Source organism: Neoarius graeffei, chromosome 6 (assembly GCF_027579695.1).
Source record: "Neoarius graeffei isolate fNeoGra1 chromosome 6, fNeoGra1.pri, whole genome shotgun sequence".
NCBI lineage: Eukaryota > Metazoa > Chordata > Actinopteri > Siluriformes > Ariidae > Neoarius > Neoarius graeffei.
Genome location: NC_083574.1, coordinates 22,310,565 through 22,329,592, shown reverse-complemented (window position 1 = coordinate 22,329,592; position 19,028 = coordinate 22,310,565). Strand labels below are relative to the sequence as shown.

Below are 19,028 nucleotides of genomic sequence, written 5' to 3'. Positions count from 1 at the left end.
ATAGCTTTTCCGGCATAAAGAATCCCCCCCCACTGGCCTGCTGTTCGAAGCCAGATGATGCAACAAGTGGAGACTCAGCATTTCTGCACTTTCTCTGACACCACCATCCCCCTCTTCTTCAGCCCATGGAGAGTTGAGCTCCGGGTCAGTCACGCTCTCCCCTCATATTCCCATAAAAACATTTCAGATATCCAGATCCAATCTTCATAAAGTCCTCATTCACACCTCCATACATTTTAAATCCAACTGATTTAAAAAATGCTGCTATTGGATAGATGTAAGCCAATGTTCCATTGACTTCGTCACCTTTCCAGATGGTGTGTAATTGTGAACCTGCATACCCACTGCCCCATTTAGAGCCATTATTGCACCTAGTGGTCAAAAATGGGATCTACATCAAATGTTAATAGAGATCCATTAGGGAAGGAATCAAGATGTCCCATGCTCACTATATGAACATACTCCCCCCATTCCAATGTTTGAGATGAATTAAAACTCTTGACCTTTATCTATATGATTTTATGGACTGCATTTCTGCTACATGATTGGAGACGCTGTTTTGAATACCATTAAGGAGCTGTACAGGTATTCCTATTAAAGTGGCCGGCAAGTGTATGTTGTATATCAGTGTAATAATTATTTATGGCTGTTATTTTATTCCACTATAAGTCACTCCACTGTGTAGTCAATTTCTCATCATTCTTGCTGTGGGTGTGGCTGATCAAAAATATGCTTGTGGTTATGTCCAGACACTTCCCAGACTCAGCAGGTGAGAATGAGTTTAGCTATTACTGCTGCAGAGAATTCCACAGTATCACAGATGGGATGTTTCACAGTGGTCTTGTCTTGTGAGTGTGGACATGCTTATAGTGTGTTCATGGCATTCCCCCCCCCCCCCCTCCCTTCAGAGACACTTTTAATGGCTTCTTTTTCTCATGACGCTGAATCACGTCACTGACAAATGACACCTGGAGAAAATTGCAGAAGTCGCAAAAAAATACATTATAAAGCCAAAAATGATTACTACGATGTAATTTAAAACAATATTACAGTTCTTAATGAAGGAAGAGCCCTGTTCTGTGAGTTCATAGGTTCTACTCAGGTTAATAATTAACCAAAGTGGAAAAATACCAATTACTGTTCCTGTATATGGCAGTGAGTTAGTCCAAAATGTATTTTTTCTTTCTTTTTTTCCCCCCAAAGCTTTGACAATTGTGGTGGGCACACTTTATATTCTTACTTAGATTTATACCAAAATCCTTTTTTATTTTAATTTTTTTTATTATAGTCTCAGTAGTCTGTTAAGTAAACGGTTAAGGTTTAATCTCAAACTTGCTGAATTTAATTATTGTAAAAAAACAAACAAAAAAACAAAAAAACCCACACAACTAGACAGATACTGTGACAAAAGTCACAGTGATTTGCGCTAGCTTTTACAAACCAGGACGTCTGGTCACCATACCCTATAGATCCGGAACTGTAAGAGATAGAGAATGATGCTTAGTGAGGAAAAAAGCCTATTTTTCATGAATCATTCTGGTTCAGCAATCTGGATCAGCACCAAAAGTCATAGCAACCTAAATCAGCCCAGAGGTATTCTGCATGTGAAATTTAGTGATGCTTGGTTGAAAACTGAGGGAGAAATAGTGTCCTAAAAACGTTACAAGGATAATAAGAATAAGAAAGTAGAAAAATCCTGAGTGAGAGCAACAATTTAAATTAAAAAACAACAAACCATCAAATTATTAATGAAAACCAGATTGTCTTCAAAAGAAATTGGGAAGTGAAAAAGATGAAGCTGTGAAAGTTACAGCTATTGAAGTAGATTTTCATGATAATGTATTTTATGTTTTTTTTTTCAGATTTGGTTCAGTTGTCCCCCCCACACACACACACACACAATGTTGCCATCACTTTCATTATTAGCTTGTATTCCTGTTAGAGATGTTTCATCACAACAGCAGTGAATCCTGTATGGATCATCACAGGTATGGGATTTATAGGCTTCCATCTCCTATCATTTTACATTAATACAGCTTTAAAGATAACACTCAAAGGTCTATAGATATCCTGCTACTGTTCTATTAATATTACTAATTACCTGTCATAACAACATACAATTCTAATAAACACTATTTCTTTTATTTTATAACCTAGTGGTGATAAACCACACACTCACGCCCCCACAGCCACATTAATCATGACAGTCAGGTCACAGAAAGTGCTGTCCAGAGGAATGACTAAAGCTAATGAAGTGCTCATCATTTCTCCCTTAACTCCTCCTCCTCCAGGGTTGTTTTACATCCGACTCACACGGACAAGCTCCAGACACTGTTCGAAAGGATCGAGGTGACTCCTATCTCACCCACTCTACCTCCTTGTGCCTCTTCGAACCCCTTTCCATCACATGAACCTCACTCCTGAAGAACCAGGTCAAGAAGAACCAGCACTCTGAAGTGCTCACTGTGTTGGACTTTGATTTGTAATGCATCTCTAAGGACTTGGGCAAATCTTCAAACTTGTTTGTAGGAAAACATAGAGGAACCATTTGCTACAGTTTCCATAAAGATTCACGAAAAGTTATTGAGCGAAATTTCTGCCCATTTTTGTTTTAGTCTATTGCTCTAAATGTTGACCGAATCGTGTGGGCTGATGGGATCGGATGTGCGGGACCTAACTCCCCTCATGCCCGCCGTACCCACTCTACCACCTCTTCCAGCACCCAACAGTGGAGCTCCTCAGTGGGGTCCGATCGTCGACTTCCACCCTGGCTCTCCATACAGCGCTCTGCCCTCACACTCATTCATCAAGCAGGAGCCTGGCTGGGGGTCAGTGGACACCCATGATGACCCTCACTGCACCCTTGGTGCCTTCACTGTTCACTTTTCAGGGCAGTTGACCGGAGGCTGCAGGTACGGAGCGTTCACTGAGCCATCGTCTGGACAGAACAGGGGGTTCAGCAGCACCCCATATCTGAGTGCTGAAAATCCTCCAATCCCAAGGAATCAGAGTAAGTGATTGTGTGTAATTGTGTGATTTTTGCGATAGAGGAAGCATATGCCAGCTTCTTCAAAAAGCTTGTGCAGACCTCCAACAGGATACAGAGCACCATTTTCACATCTTGCTCATGAGTCAGTAGTAAATAGAATTATCAGCAAGTTGTTGGGGAATTGATATTGTAAATCCTACAGGTTTCCTTAAGAATAATGGCAATGATAGATGATAGAGCCCCATTTCCACCAAAGCATTGCAGTGTTAGAAACTTGTTGGCTACGAGTGTTTGTGTGGTTAAACAAGGCAATCTGTCTATGAATACAGCTTGAACTTTCACTTACCTTTAAATTGCAGACTAAGACTAAATCTCATGACAAGGGCCATGGACTACAAAACAAACATTCATACTTTCTCTCTGTCTTTACTTCTCTATATCTTACTACTGTATATTGTTACTTTAGTCACTATATCATACATATAGTATATACTGTATCACTGAGCATTAATGATTATGCAGACTGAGATGACGGAGATATCAAGATCAAACCCCTGCACAGGGGAATGTTAATGATTTCTAAATGGAGTTAAAAGCTACTCTGTGGATGATATATGGATGTGTCTTGGAGTCAGAAGTAGTACAGGCTACTTGTGGGACAGGAGCTACTATAGGACACACAATTAAATAGCCTGCAAATATGGGTTTCATGGGTTAGTAAGGAATAGAACAGTAGGGCTTGGTTTTAGATGAAAATTTTTATCATCAACCACATGATAAGAAATTTGGTTTTCTTATAATACCAAGCTCCAAATACTACAACAATTCACAATTTCTTTTTTTAAATAAAAAATGTGTACTTTTTATCCATTTATTGCTGCATTTAATGTTGTGGAATGTCTGGAACAAGTTAGTTACTGTTATCACTTTAAATATAATGGCTATAAACAATCATTTCCACATCAACCTCTTTGTTCTCTTTATCTTTAAACTGACAATAAGAAAAAAAATGCATCTTACCTGAGAAACTACAAACTCCTCTGTCCTGAAGACTTTCTCCACAGTGGTAAACGTTGGAGGAACATCTTTACGTCAAAGCATCTTGTTTCATCAATGTGAAATAAACTTTGTCTTATAGAATACATCACCCAAGCACTGTTATATGTTTGGGGTTTTTTTTTGTGGTTGTAAAACAACATAAAAAAAAGGGTTTCTGACCAATCAGAATGAAACATTCAACAGCACTGTGGTATAAAATAGTTTAACTTCCTTAACTCCAAGGACTTATGGATGGTTCTACATTCCCACACTTTTAGAATATAAATGTGCAGTTTAACATAATGCACAGAGGCTCGTGAAATACATAATTTATATCCATAGCTCTGAAATGTCACGTTTATTTATGAAGCTCCAAAGCAGGGATTTAGAGGCCGTTAACTATCACCACCTGTGCAGCTTTAGATCCTCCATAAAGACAAGGAAAATACTTCCTCAAGAAACCTTGGGACACACAGTTAAAAGAAGAATCCTCTTCCGTGTACAGTAGCTTAGGCATGCAGCAAGTGACAAAAGCAAGGATAAATAACAGAAAAGTAATTCCATGTCTCATCAGTGTAGAGTGCAAGTATCATTAGTGTTAGTGTGTATGAATTTTTGGAAAATCTTGTGTACACTCTCAGAAAATAAAGTACATCATTGTGCAGCTTGTCACTGGGGTAGGACCCTCTAAAGTACTTATTTGTACCACTTATATACTAATTGGGAACATATATGTACCTGTTTGGCCCTAAAAAGGTACACTTATGCCGCTTTTCCACTACCAACGTGGCTGAGTTGGGCTGAGCCGTGCCGTGCTGAGTCGGGCTGAGTCGAGCTGAGCGGGGCTGTTGGAGTTGCATTTCGACTACAACTGTGCTGAACCGTGCTGGTTGGAAGTGGGTGGACACATTGGGTGGAGTTAGCGAAAGTGGGTGGAAGTCACGTGATGTCATTAGGCGGCGCAAACAGTGACATCAGTGACCTTTTAAGCGGATAATAAACAATAAACATGGAGTCGTTAGTGTTGCTGGTCTTGGTGCTGTGGCTTGTTGTCACCGACAACGCAAACAGATACTGGCAAGAGCGTATAGATGAGGCGAGGCGCATAAGGCTTCAGAAATTCTCGTAATTCGTAATTCTTCTTCTTCCGGGTTTACGGTGTTTACAGATCCCAGCGTGCTCACGGGGCGTGTGTGGGCATGTGAGGACACTCCTCCTCACCAATCAGTGCACAGGGGAGTGTCTCCTCACGCCCCTAGCCCCACTCAGCTCGGTTTGGCTCGCTTCAGCCCCACTCCAAAACCGTGCGAGTTTTGGGTGCTAAGCAGGGCTGAAGCGAGCTGAGTCGCGCCGCTCTGAGGTAGTCGAAACGCGAGCCGTGTCGGGCTGAAGTGAGCTGAAGCGAGCTGAAGTGAGCTGAAAAAGGGTAGTGGAAAAGGGCCAATAGTTACCCTGACGTCCAATAATGAGCCCTAGGGAGTACATTAGTGTAGATTGTACCTTGGGGGACAGAAATGGACTCCTACTGTACTCCTGTTTCTGACAGTGTATGTGTATTTGTAGGTAGCTGACACTGACAAATTGTGCATTTTGTGATGCTGTATAACTAGCAACATTTTAATTACATGTGATCTATTTCATAGTGTATTGAGGAAACAACAGATGAGTAAATTTGGTAAACATAAGGAATAAAACATGACTGCATTGTGACGTTACAGGAAAATAATCAACAATGGAATTGTGTGATGCAGCTCGACATGTTTTCTTCCTCTTATAACACAGTTTTATAATGATTGCATTTATTGTTTTATTTATTAAAGAATGACACATGATGCACTTTATCCATTTGTAGTTACAACTACATTGATCTGAAAAACATAAAAACAAATTAATTCCTGTTATCACTGACATTATAGTAGCTATAAACAATTGTTCCCTCACCAGCTTCTCATTTCTCGCTCTCTTGAGCCTTCTGTCCTGAAGACTTTCCATCCATCCACCCATGAATCCATCCATTTTCTATTTCACTTATCCTTCAGGGTCATGGGTAAGCTGGAGCCAATCCCAGTTGACTTCAGGAGAGGGGCAGGGTACCAGACCCTGGTCTGGTCGCCAATCTATCACAGGGCTAACACAGAGATGAACAAGCATTCACATTCACACCTGTGGGCAATTTAAAGTAGCCAGTTGCCCTAATTGCTGACAATCTGCACGAACGAATAAAGACTATGACATGCCATGCTATACAGAAGTCGTCTGCATGATTTATCATCCGCACTGACAAGTATGATTGTATTACATCTGTAATGAAAGTTCTCCATTGGTTGCCTATTAGAGGAAGGATCGACAATAAAATCTTGGTTACTGCACACAAGTTGCTTAATGGATCCTCGCCGTCATATCTTACAGAACTTCTCCATGTGGAACAATGTGGCAACAATGATCCCGTCATTCCAAGATTCAAATGCAGTACTTTTGGTGGAAGGACATTTAAGTATGCTGGCCCTAAACTATGGAATGCACTTCCAAAGAACTTAAAGAACATAACCAATCTCAAATAGTTCACAAAAGAACTTAAAACACACCTCTTTAGAATGGCTTATGAATAACTGATTATGATTTTATTTATGTATACATATTTTCTAGATATTTATTTTCTTGTACACAGTCAATTTTGATTATTATTAGTGTAAAGTGCCATAGAGTGATAGATATGGCGCTATATAAATTTGTCCATTTATTATGATGATGATGACTACTACTACTATTATTAATAATAATAATAAATAATAATAATAATAGGGGCGGCACGGTGGTGTAGTGGTTAGCGCTGTCGCCTCACAGCAAGAAGGTCCTGGGTTCGAGCCCCGGGGCCAGCGAGGGCCTTTCTGTGTGGAGTTTGCATGTTCTCCCCGTGTCCGCGTGGGTTTCCTCCAGGTGCTCCGATTTCCCCCACAGTCCAAAGACATGCAGGTTAGGTTAACTGGTGACTCTAAATTGACCGTAGGTGTGAATGTGAGTGTGATTGGTTGTCTGTGTCTATGTGTCAAGCCCTGTGATGACCTGGTGACTTGTCCAGGGTGTACCCCGTCTTTTGCCCGTAGTCAGCTGGGATAGGCTCCAGCTTGCCTGCGACCCTGTAGAAGGATAAAGCGGCTAGAGATAATGAGATGAGATGAGATAATAATAGGCAAATTCCTGTGGTATAAGAGAAAAAAAACCCAACCTGTCATTGATTCCTTTCCTATACCAGCACACTCCATTGTGTTTTATTCCTCAATTGTTCCTATAAAGCTTTAGAAATAAGAGCACTGAGATTATAAGGCTAACTTTTTCTCTCTCACTTGTTCTAATACAGCAGATGTGGATGGAGCGTTAAGTTTTCCCCACACTCCTGTTCACCATTCACCATCCTTTCCTTGTTCTCATCCTTTCAAACATGAGGAAGCTTTGTCACAGCCCACTGTGGGTAAGTACACCTGACACACCCACACCCTCCATCCCTTCAACCCTCCATAAAAACAAACATAAAAAAAGCTTTACATCAGAATGAGCCATTGCATACATTGTAAAACCACCATTATATATTTTACTACATACACGCGTGTGTGTGTGTGTGTATATATATATATATCCATCTATTATCTGTAGCCGCTTATCCTGTCCTACAGGGTCGCAGGCAAGCTGGAGCCTATCCCAGCTGACTATGGGCGAGAGGCAAGGTACACCCTCGACAAGTTGCCAGGTCATCGCAGGGCTGACACACAGAGACACACAACCATTCACACTCACACCTATGGTCAATTTAGAGCCACCAATTAGCCTAACCTGCATGTCTTTGGACTGTGGGGGAAACCGGAGCACCCGGAGGAAACCCATGCAAACACGGGGAGAACATGCAAACTCCACACAGAAAGGCCCTCGTCAGCCACTGGACTTGAACCCAGTACCTTCTTGCTGTGAGGCGACAGTGCTAACACACACACACACACACACACACATACATACATATATATGTGTGTGTGTGTGTGTGTGTGTGTGTATGTGTGCTTGTGTGTATGTGAGAGACAAGAAACATAGAGTAACTAAAGAAACTGGGGAAAAATGAACTCCAAGTCATTGTGAGGTTAAAATGCAAAAGGAGTTGTAATGTCAGTGCAGTAAATTTTGTAAGTGTTCCCTGTTTTTTTTTTTTTTTTTGTTATCCACCTCCACTGTGGTTTTAGGACTCCAGATGGAGGGTGTATGTGTAACTTCTAGGAGCTTTGTTCTCTCTTTTACATTATAAATTATGGTCACAGGTGTGAAAAATGACATCAAATCAGTTGCAACAGTGAGAATAACCATATGCCTTGCATCTGTCTGTTCCAAAAACTGTTCCAATTTGCGATTAATGAAGTAATAAAACATGACACAGTGTGCACTTCTCGGAAAAATATCAACAGTGGGGTTGTTGTGATGTGATCTGATGCAAATCTACCCCAAATATGATTATTTTCTTATAATAGCATGCCCTGAAATGTTTTATTCCTCTTATCTCACAGCAGCGTTTATATTTATTACATTTTTTATTTTTTTTACACATTTCTATCATAATTATTACAAACATCACATTCATTTTATTTAAAAAAAGAGACTTTGTACTTTATCTCTTTGTTGTTATCACTGATGTTATAGCAGCTATCAAGAATTCTCTTGTAGGTAAAAATATATGTTACTGGGAATACTGAAAGACACAAAGCCCTGCGTTCTTAGACATCGCCATGGTGGAAACATAAACTCTACCTTTTATAAAACCCTGACACTTGCAACTCCTACCATGAACGCTAATTAAACATCTCCTATTCGTCTTTCTTAAATACCAACACTTTTCTTAAACCCATTTATTACAGCCTGTTAATCCATTCACTATAATCTAGATTATAATTTCAAATCTGTCTGACAGAGTTGTAACTATAGAAACAAAAATGTATCAGAATAAATGCATTGATATAAACCTGTTACCTGAATTAAAACGGGAACTATTGTCAGAACTACATAACTGTAGTTCTGACAATAGTTCCCGTTTTAAAAGTTCCATTTAGAAAATGAATCAAAATCTTCTGTCTGATCAGAATCAAGAATTCCGAGGGCTGGGCTATAATAAGTCTTATTCTATCCACATTCACTGGATATGAGCAATCGCATGCTCTGATTGGCTACTCTACTACAAGGATGTCAGCTCATATACTGTGAGAAGAGAAAAACAAAATGGCAGAGCGTGTTGCTGAACCAACCGAGGATGGAATAAAATCTCTACTCGGAAAGAAAACCCCCAAAAATACAAAAAAGCAAAATAAAATATGGAATAAAAGTATTTGATAGTAAGAACGTATCTTTTTAATTTTTCCAGAAGTATTATTATTGCATTTTTCACAAACTGCTCCTGTCATTTTGCCGGTTTGTTTACATTCTAAGCAGAAATGATTTTGTCAGACATTTTGTATAAAGTTTTTATTTATTGAATTTGCAAAATAATATAAATAATAATAATAATAATAATAATAATAATAATAATAATAATAATAAAAATGCTCTGTTTCTCAAAATCCAGTGAATGTGGAGAGAATAAAACAGTTATTCCACTCAATCTCATTATACATGGCTTATAGCCAACTCGGCTATCAGTTTATATACGACTCGATTTCATAGAGTAACTGTGAATTGTCTGGTAGGCTTAAAATCCTACAAGTGTTCTGATATTTTTTCTATCATATGGCAATTGCTTTGAGTCAATGTAACTTACAAATGAAGGTGAATACATTCCAATAATCATTAGCACAGAATCTTAACAAGGTAGCAAAACCAATTCGCTCTGATAGGTATCATCTTTCAGTGTAAATAGATAATTAATCCTCCTCGTCAGTGGAGAATCTGTAGCAGACTGTGGTAAAGGCCAGAAGAATGTGTAATCTTGCCAGGGGACCCATTTTTACCCCCTTAGTGCTGGTAAATTTAAAGGACCCAATCCTCTTTTAGTTCTTCATGCCTGATACAGAAATCCATGTGAGTGCTTTATGAGCTTGGAGAGCACGGGGCCTGTTTGGATAACTGGAGTGAGGAAAAGGCCACACTTCAATATGTAATCCCTGAAGAACAATTTGTTAGTCCTCCTGTACAGCGTAAACAGGAAAATAGGAGTAGGGGATCTTGGAAGTACGAGAGCTTTTTTTAGTCTGAACATAGTCATTAAATAAAATTGACACAAATTTCCATGTATACTAAATTTATCCTAGACAAACTTTAGATATTTGGTATCCAAAGTTTGATTCTTTAGTACTCATCCGAGGAGCTAACATACAATGGAACTCAGTCCACTCAAAATATTGGTTAGTAATTTGAATGCTTTGGACAATGTTGTTAAGAACCATGCCAAACCATTCAAGTTCAAAATAGAGCTATTATTAACCTTGTAGCTCCAGTGTAAAAATGAACAGAGGTTAATTTGGGGAAAATTTGTGTAAAACTTTTCATTTAATAATTCCTATGTTTAGTTCATCTGGTGGAAATGGAAGTTGATTCACAAGCTTATTAAAACATAGTCAAACAGTAATGAAGACAATGTAATGAAAACAATAAACGGCACTGATATTCTTGATACTACAAATGGAGGAGGAGGAGGAATGGCATATAGGGAATAATTGAAATTATTCTATCCACATTCACTGGATATGAGCAATCACGTGCTCTGATTGGCTACTCTACTACTAGGCTATCAGCTCATATACCATGAGTAGAGAAAAATAAAATGGTGGAGCGTGTTGCTGAACCAACCGAGGACGAAATAAAAACTCTACTTGAAAACACCCCCCCAAAAGCAACAAAATATGAAATAAAAGTATTTGATAGTAAGAATGTATCTTTTTTTTAATTTTTCAAGAATTATTATTATAGCATTTTTCACAAATTGCTACTGTCATTTCACCAGTTTGTTTACATTCTAAGCAGAAATGATTTTGTCGGATGTTTTGTATAGTTTTTATTTATTGAATTTGCAAAAAAAAAAGCTCTGTTTCTCAAAATCCAGTGAATGTGGATAGAATAAAACAGTTATTCCACTCAATCTCGTCATACATGGCTTATACGGCACTACGCGCCTCATCGGCTATCAGCTCATGCACATCTCGATTTCGTGGAATAACCGTTAAATATATATTTTTATTTCATTCCTTTTTTTTTCATAGACGAGCAGCAGTATCTGGCCCCACCCCCTGTCTATGGTTGCCACACCCCCAACGACAGCCAGACTCTGCTTTTACGAAACAGCTACAACAGGTACAGCAGCTGTCTTTTTTCCCCTTCTACTTTCTTGGATTCACATGTAAACCAATTTTATTCTCTTAACTAATCTGACAACATTTTCTATGTTAATGGCAGATTCTTCCACTGTGTGACTCAGAATTCCGGTGTAAGCCAGCAAAGAGACATGCTGTCTGTGTAAATGTTAAGATCCACGCAGCAGCCCTTGGCAGGCCAAAATGCATTCAATGTGATCTACAGTCCGTTTCCTCCAAATTCCTCTTCCCTGCCTAGTCATCCCCAGAGAGAAAAGTACTGGGGTAAATCAGAGGTCGAGGACAGAAGTAGAGGCCTCTAAAGGGAAATTATGGGGATATGATGAGTGTAGGGAACATGGCACAAAAACAGGAGAGGGCTAATTGGAATGGCAGGAGAACAAATTAGAGGACAGATTGAAAAAGTAAAATAAAGGACAGTGTCTTGAATAAGTATTTACCCCCCACCCATTGAACATTTCAATATTTTGTAGTGTTACAACCACGAACTGAAATGAAATTAATTGGGATAATGTCAACAAACTGCATCATGCAAAACCAAAGAGTTTAGGACAAAATTCAAGAGAAAAGTATCAATCATAGTTTGGTTATAAAACATTCTTGGAATAGTGTTCTCATGTTGTTTGGAGAAAAGGGAGATCATAGAGAACCCAAAATATCAGACCCAGTGTTGATAAGACTTGATGACGCCTCCTTGCCTTCCTGTAGCACAACTGTATGTTCAGCCAATTTCCCCAAAAGCACTTTGCCAAGATAAAACCATGATCCAAAGCAGCTAAACAGATCAACTCTTACCTCACATATAAGCAAAAGCAGAATACATCAACTCAGCATTGTAGAAACACAATTATCACTAACAGCAGAAATATCACTAATATAACTGTTATTGGTGGGAAGAGCATTTTTAGCATTTAACTTCAAGACCAGTGATTAATAATATAGTAGTTTAAAGTTAGCAAGTCATAAGTTTCTAAAACAAACGGCTCCATAGATAAGGGTGTAAAATTTTTATATCACTCAGTGTTTGTGGTTTGCTCTTCATTTATGTTTGTGGGTAGGGGCTACAGTTACAAAACAGTGAAAGTTAAGTCAATTCAAGTTTATTTGTATAGCGTTTTTAACAATGGACATTGTTGCAAAGCAGCTTTACAGAAAATTAAAGGCTTTAAACATGAGCTAATTTTATCCCTAATTTATCCCTAATCTATCTCCAGTGAACAAGCCTGTGGCGACAGTGGCAAGGAAAAACTCCCTCAGATGACATGAAGAAGAAACCTTAAGAGGAACCAGACTCAGAAGGGAACCCATTCTCATTTGGGTGATAACAGATAGCGTGATTATAAATAGCTAATTTCTATAACTGTGTCCTATAGAGTCACAAAGTATAACTGTGAAAACAGGAAAATCATTATAGTTTTAACATGAAGTCTGCTTTGTTGAAGTTATAAACTGTTCATTGATGGAAACTTGAGTGCAAAACTGTTCATGACAACTGCTAAAGTTAGCAAGTCAACTGTAGTCCTCAGACACAAATGTATTAGTGTAAGTGTCCAGAGCCATCTTCCAAGTGTGACTTTTGACTGTCCATATGGGGCCATCCTCCACAGGAGCAATATGATGAGACTCCAGCCAGATGTAGGGCATCAGGATGGATCAGGCAGGTCTGAGGAGCAGAAGAGGTCAGCATCTTACTGGTGTCTCAGGATCAATATGTAATTCATCCTGGTGCCCTGTGTCTGGTTGGAGTCTCATCGCATCGCTCCTGTGGAGGGCAGCCCCATGTGGACAGTTGGGGGTCGCGCCTGGAGGACACTCTGGACTCTTGCAGTGATGTTTTTGTGGCTGGGGACTGCAGTTGACTTAATGACTTTAGGACTGCAGCTGACTTGCTGACTTTGGGACTGCGGTTGTCGTGAACGGTTTTGCACTCGGGTTTCCACTGGTGGGGGGTTTATAGCATCAATGAAGCTGACTTTGTTAGGACTGTTAATGTTATAGTCATGTTATCTGTTGTTGCCCAGATGGGGATGGGTTCCCTTTTGAGTCTGGTTCCTCTCGAGGTTTCTTCCTCGTGTCGTCTGAGGGAGTTTTTCCTTGCCACCATCACCACAGGTATGCTCGTTGGGGATAGATTGGGGATAAAATTAGCTCATATTTTAAGTCATTCAAATTCTGTAAAGCTACTTTGCGACAATGTTTATTGTTAAAAGCGCTATACAAATAAACTTGACTTGACTTAATTCAGAGGGACAGACGGGGGAAGGGGGAGAAAGAGAGAGAGAAAACACAGGTTGTTAGGTATGCCCAATGTCACCTAATGAGTAAGAACAGGATACATTTTGCACTGAGTGCAAGCAGGGACTCTGGCAAAACTAATTATGACAGCATAACTAAAAGGGGAGAGCCAGAAGGTAACACATACATGAGGGCACCCTGGAACATAAAGCATCCAGCCACTACACTGTCAACAAACCCGAGTGAGTGAGTGAGTGAGTGAGTGAGTGAGTGAGTGAGTGAGTGACAGCATCCATACAACAAACCCGAGTGAGTGAGTGACTGAGGGGATGACAGCATCCATACATCCCAGTTTACCAAAACACTCTATGCCTAAGGACCCTCCAGAGCTACTCCTTTACTTATTAAAAACTATTAATAAAAGGCTTGACTAAATAGATATGTTTTCAGCCTAGACTTAAACACTGAAACCGTGTCTGAGACCCAAACACTGCTTGGAAGGCTGTTCCATAACTGTGGGGCTTTGTAAGAAAAGGCTCTGCCCCCTGATGTAGCCTTCACTATATGAGGTACCAGCAGATAACCTGCACCTTTTGATCTAAGTAGGCATGGTGGGTCATAAAGGACCAGAAGCTCACTAAGGTACTGTTGTGCAAGACCATTCAGTGCTTTAAAGGTCAACAGTAGTATTTTATAATCTATACAAAATTTGAATGGGAGCCAGTGCAGGGGTGATGTGGTCATATCTTCTAGTTGTAGTAAGGACTCTTGCTGCTGCATTTTGAACTAACTGGAGCTTGTTTATGCACTTATTGGAACATCCAGACAGTAAGCATTAAATAAATATATTACGTTCATTATGTCTTCTTCTTAAATCAAATCATTAGTTTTATTTTGTTTCAGACATGTAAAAGTTTTTACCTTTACCTGACATATTTCGACAATGTAACTTCCGTCTTCATCAGAGGGTCACCCGGATGTTGGTGTGTGACATGCCTTTATAATCAGCTGATCCTTAACATCAGCTGATTATAAAGGCACGTCACACACCAACATCTGGGTGACCCTCTGATGAAGATGGAAGTTACACCGTCAAAACATGTCAGGTAAAGGTAAAAACTTTCACATGTCTGAAACAAAAGAAAACTAATGATTTGAAGTAAGCATTACATTAATCCAACCTAGAGGTAACAAAAGCATGAACTAGTTTTTCTGCATCATGTACAGAAAAACTAGGTGGCACATTAGGTGGCACGGTGGTGTAGTGGTTAGCACTGTTGCCTCACAGCAAGAAGGTTCTGGGTTCGAGCCCAGTGGCTGATGGGGACCTTTCTGTGTGGAGTTTGCATGTTTTTCCTGTGTCTGCATGGGTTTCCTCTGGGTGCTCCGGTTTTCCCCACAGTCCAAAGACATGCAGGTTAGGCTAACTGGTAGCTCTAAATTGACGGTAGGTGTGAATGGTTGTCTCTACGTGTCAGCCCTATGATGATTTGGCGACTTGTCCAGGGTGTACCCTGCCTTTCGCCCATAGTCAGCTGGGATAGGCTCCAGCTTGCCCGCGACCTTACACAGGATAAGTGGTAATGGATGTAGTGACATTATATTTCTTATCTTAGCAATATTTCTGAAATGAAAGAAAGCTATCCAGGTAATGTTATTGATATGAGTTTCAAATAAAAGACGAGTCAATGATCACACCGAGGTCTTTTACTGCGACATGTGAAGAAACAGAAGGCCCATCCAAAGTTACTGTGTAATCAGAAAACCTACTTTGCATGTGGTCCTAGTACAAGTACTTCAGTCTTGTCAGAGTTAAGCAGAAGGAAGTTAATAAGCATCCAGTTTTTAATGTCCTTTACACATTCCTCAATTCTATTAAGCTGGTGACTCTCATCTGGCTTTGCAGAAACATACAACTGTGTGTCATCAGCATAACAGTGGAAACTAATACCATGCTTACAAATAATATCACCCAGAGGTAACAATATAAAGAAAAAAGCAGTAGGCCTAAGACAGAACCTTGTGGAACACCAAACTTTACCTCAGTATGTCTAGAAAAATCAGTCATATTTAGTCAAGCCTAAGCATATTGATGAGACTATGATGACTATTTTGAGTGAACTTGAAATAGTGTTGTAGTACTCGAGACCAGTCTCAAGACCATTTTTTGAAGGTCTCACTCTTGTCTCAGAATCCACCGCATTTTTACTTGGTCTTGTCTTGATTTCACTGTGAGCTGGCCTAGTAGTTAGTGTGTCCACCTCTTGACTGGGAGATTGTGAGTTCTACTCATGGTCAGGTCATACCAAAGACCATCATAAAAATGGTATCTACTGCCATCTGACATGACACGCTGAAATACAGATGCAAGTGGGGAGTCAAACTCTCATGGTTACCGGAGGACTAGCTCCCTCCCACTGTAGCTGTATAGTAGGCAAGAGGCCGAGGGCTATAGAAGCAGCAATTGGCACTGCCCAATGTGCCTTAAGGGCCTGATTAGTACTGGGACAGGAGACTGCCTGGGAAGACCAAGCCCTAGCACAGGAAGGACTTTGTCTTGGTCTTAGACATGGAGGACTTGGGACTTTGTTTCAAGACTGGTCAAGACCACAACTGCGGAGATTTCACTAAACTGCCTCTGCATTGTCTGATTTGTTTGTTAACATCATTACTGTGATTGAATGTAAAATTTTCTGCTTCAAATGCAACCAATAATGTGACTCACTGCTAATTCAAAATTTTTCTTCCTGTTAATGGCTGTCACCCCTCCCCGCCCCCTTCATACCCACTGGTCTGGTCCTGGTCTTGACTTGGTCTCACCCTGCCTTGGTCTTGACTTGATTTCAACCCCTCAAAGTCTGATCTTGTCTTGGTCTTGATGCACTCTGGTCTTGGTTATGACTTGGTCTCGGTTTAGGTGGTCTTGACTACAACACTAACTTGAACAAAGCCCTTAACTCTCAGCTACTCTGCTGTAAGCTTGGATGGTATCCTCCTTTGCTTGTAAATCTACCCACATAAAAGTGCCTGCAAAGTGTAACTGTAGAATACATAGACAGGTGAGAAATTAAAGAAAAACAAAACGAAACAGTGGCTCGGATGCTGCTCAGATCCATGCTTGGATTAGATTCTGCCATGTTGGAAAAAAAACATCTTCTAAACTTTGAATTGTTGGATTTTGTCCTGGTTTAGATTAAAGTGAAACATTACAGCTGTTCCCTCGCACAATCCTAGCTACACTCACAAATTCATTTGCTACTTGAGCACAGACCAAGTGCTGGTTAATTCAGCCTCTTTCCTTCTTAACCCCTCCCTGCTGTCAGCACTTTCATGACGTTACATGATTACAACACTGTACCAGGCACGCTGATTCTCCAGATCTCTGTGGTTCTGCTGTCATTGATCAGATATGAGAGTGAGAGTGCGTCACTGCTCCTGAGGATGTTAATCTGGTGTGTAAACACATAGCAGAGCAGAAACTGTACAGCAGCTTCTGTTCTTTTCTTGTAAAATCAAAATCAGAAACTATTTATTTACTGCATGTAAATGGTAGATCAGACCAAGAAAATTCAACAACTTATATGAAATGCAACAATATAGAGCACATACAACATCCCTATAAAATATGACTATAAAAATTGCTAATTCTTTGGGTGAATTATGATCCTTTTGCTAGCATGCAGTGTTCAAAGAGAACTGAGAAAGTAGCTAAATTAAATACTGTATATAATATTAATCGTCTGCATACTGTAATTAATATTTACAGTATGCAGACTGTAACATTTGTTTAAAGTAATGGCATTTGTTTAAAGTAACGGCACATTTCTCTAGCTAAATTTGCTAGTTAAGTATTACAACCCCAATTCCAAAAAATTTCGGACACTGTGTAAAATGTAAATAAAAACAGAATGCAATGATTTGCAAATATCATAAACCCATATATTTTTCACAATAGAACATAGACAACATATCAAATGTTTAAGCTGAGAAAATGTCCCATTTTAAGAAAAAAAAAAGTAATTTTGAATTTCATGGCAGCAACACGTCTCAAAAAAGTTGGGACAGAGTCATGTTTACCACTGTGTAGCATCCCCTCTTCCTTTAATACCACTCCATAAACGTTTGGGAACTAAGGAGACCAGTTGCTGGAGTTTTGAGAGAGGAATGTTGTCCTATTCTTACCTACTACAGGATTCTAGTTGGGCAATAGTCCTGGGTCTTCTTTGTTGTATTTTTCGTTTCATGATGTGCCGAATGTTTTCAACTGCTGAAAGGGCTGGACTGCAGGCAGGCCACTTCAGCACCCGCACTCTTCTGCTATGAAGTCATGCTGTTGTAATAGATGCAGTATGTGGTTTAGCAGTGTCTTGCTGAAATATGCAAGACCTTCCCAGAAAAAGATGTCGTCTGGATGGGAGCACATGTTGCTCTAAAACCTTTCAGCATTGATGGTGCCTTTCAAGATGTGCAAGCTGCCCATGCCATAGGCACTAATGCACCCCCCATACCATCAGAGATGCAGACTTTTGAACTGAGCAATGATAACAAGGCGGATGGTCTCTCTCCTCTTTAGTCCGGAGGACACGGTGTCCATGGTTTCCAAAAAAAATTTCAAATTTCGATTCGTCTGACCACAGAACAGTTTTCCCCTTTGCCTCAGTCCATTTTAAATTAGCTTTGGCCCAGAGAAGACAGCGGCATTTCTGGATCATGTTCACATATGGCTTCTTCTTTGCATGATAGAGCTTGAACCTGTATTTGTGGATAGCACGGTGAACTGTGTTCACAGACAGTGATTTCTGGAAGTGTTCCTGAGCCCATGCAATGATTTCCATTACAGAATTATGCCTGCTTTTAATGTGCTGCCTGAGGACTCGACGATCACAGGCATCCAATACTGATTTTTGGCCTTGTCCCTTGTGCACAGAGATTTCTCCAGATTCTCAGAATCTTTTGATTATATTATGTACTGTAGATAATGAGATATTCAAAGTCTTCGCAATTTTACATTGTGGAGCATTATTCTGAAATTGTTTCACAATTTGTAGACACAGTTTTTCACAGATTGGTGAATGTCTGCCCGTCTTTACTTCTGAGAGACTCAGCCTCTCTGATGCTCTTTTTATACCCAATCATGCTACTGACATGGCCTGAGTTTCCCAAAAGCATTGCAGCATAAAGATAATTGTAAAATGTTAGCGCGAGCAGCACAATGAACACTCTCTTTCACAATGAACTTTTTTTTAAAGTACCACTTACTTTTCCAGCCTTTTGTTTCCCCCGTCCCACCTTTTTTGAGACGTGTTGCTGCCATCAAATTCAAAATGAGCTAATATTTTTCATGAAATGGTAAAATGTCTCAGTTTAAACATTTGATATGTTGTCTATATTCTATTGTGAAAAATATATGGGTTTATGAGATTTGCAAATCA

General features: G+C 39.8%; 1 protein-coding gene across 3 annotated transcripts in view; it reads left to right on the top strand.

Moving 5' to 3' along the window:
* The first annotated feature begins 2,628 nt into the window (after window positions 1-2,628).
* Window positions 2,629-19,028, top strand: part of wt1b (WT1 transcription factor b) — a 31,740-nt gene continuing 15,340 nt past the window's right edge. Inside the window, exons 1-3 of one of the 3 annotated variants that reach the window (XM_060922866.1) lie at window positions 2,629-3,010; window positions 7,389-7,496; window positions 11,251-11,341. In XM_060922866.1, coding sequence (XP_060778849.1) covers window positions 2,629-3,010; window positions 7,389-7,496; window positions 11,251-11,341 — 581 coding nt within the window. Of the gene's footprint in view, window positions 3,011-7,385; window positions 7,497-11,250; window positions 11,342-19,028 lie in introns of all 3 variants that reach the window. The other 2 variants (XM_060922865.1, XM_060922867.1) reach the window with 2 other exon arrangements.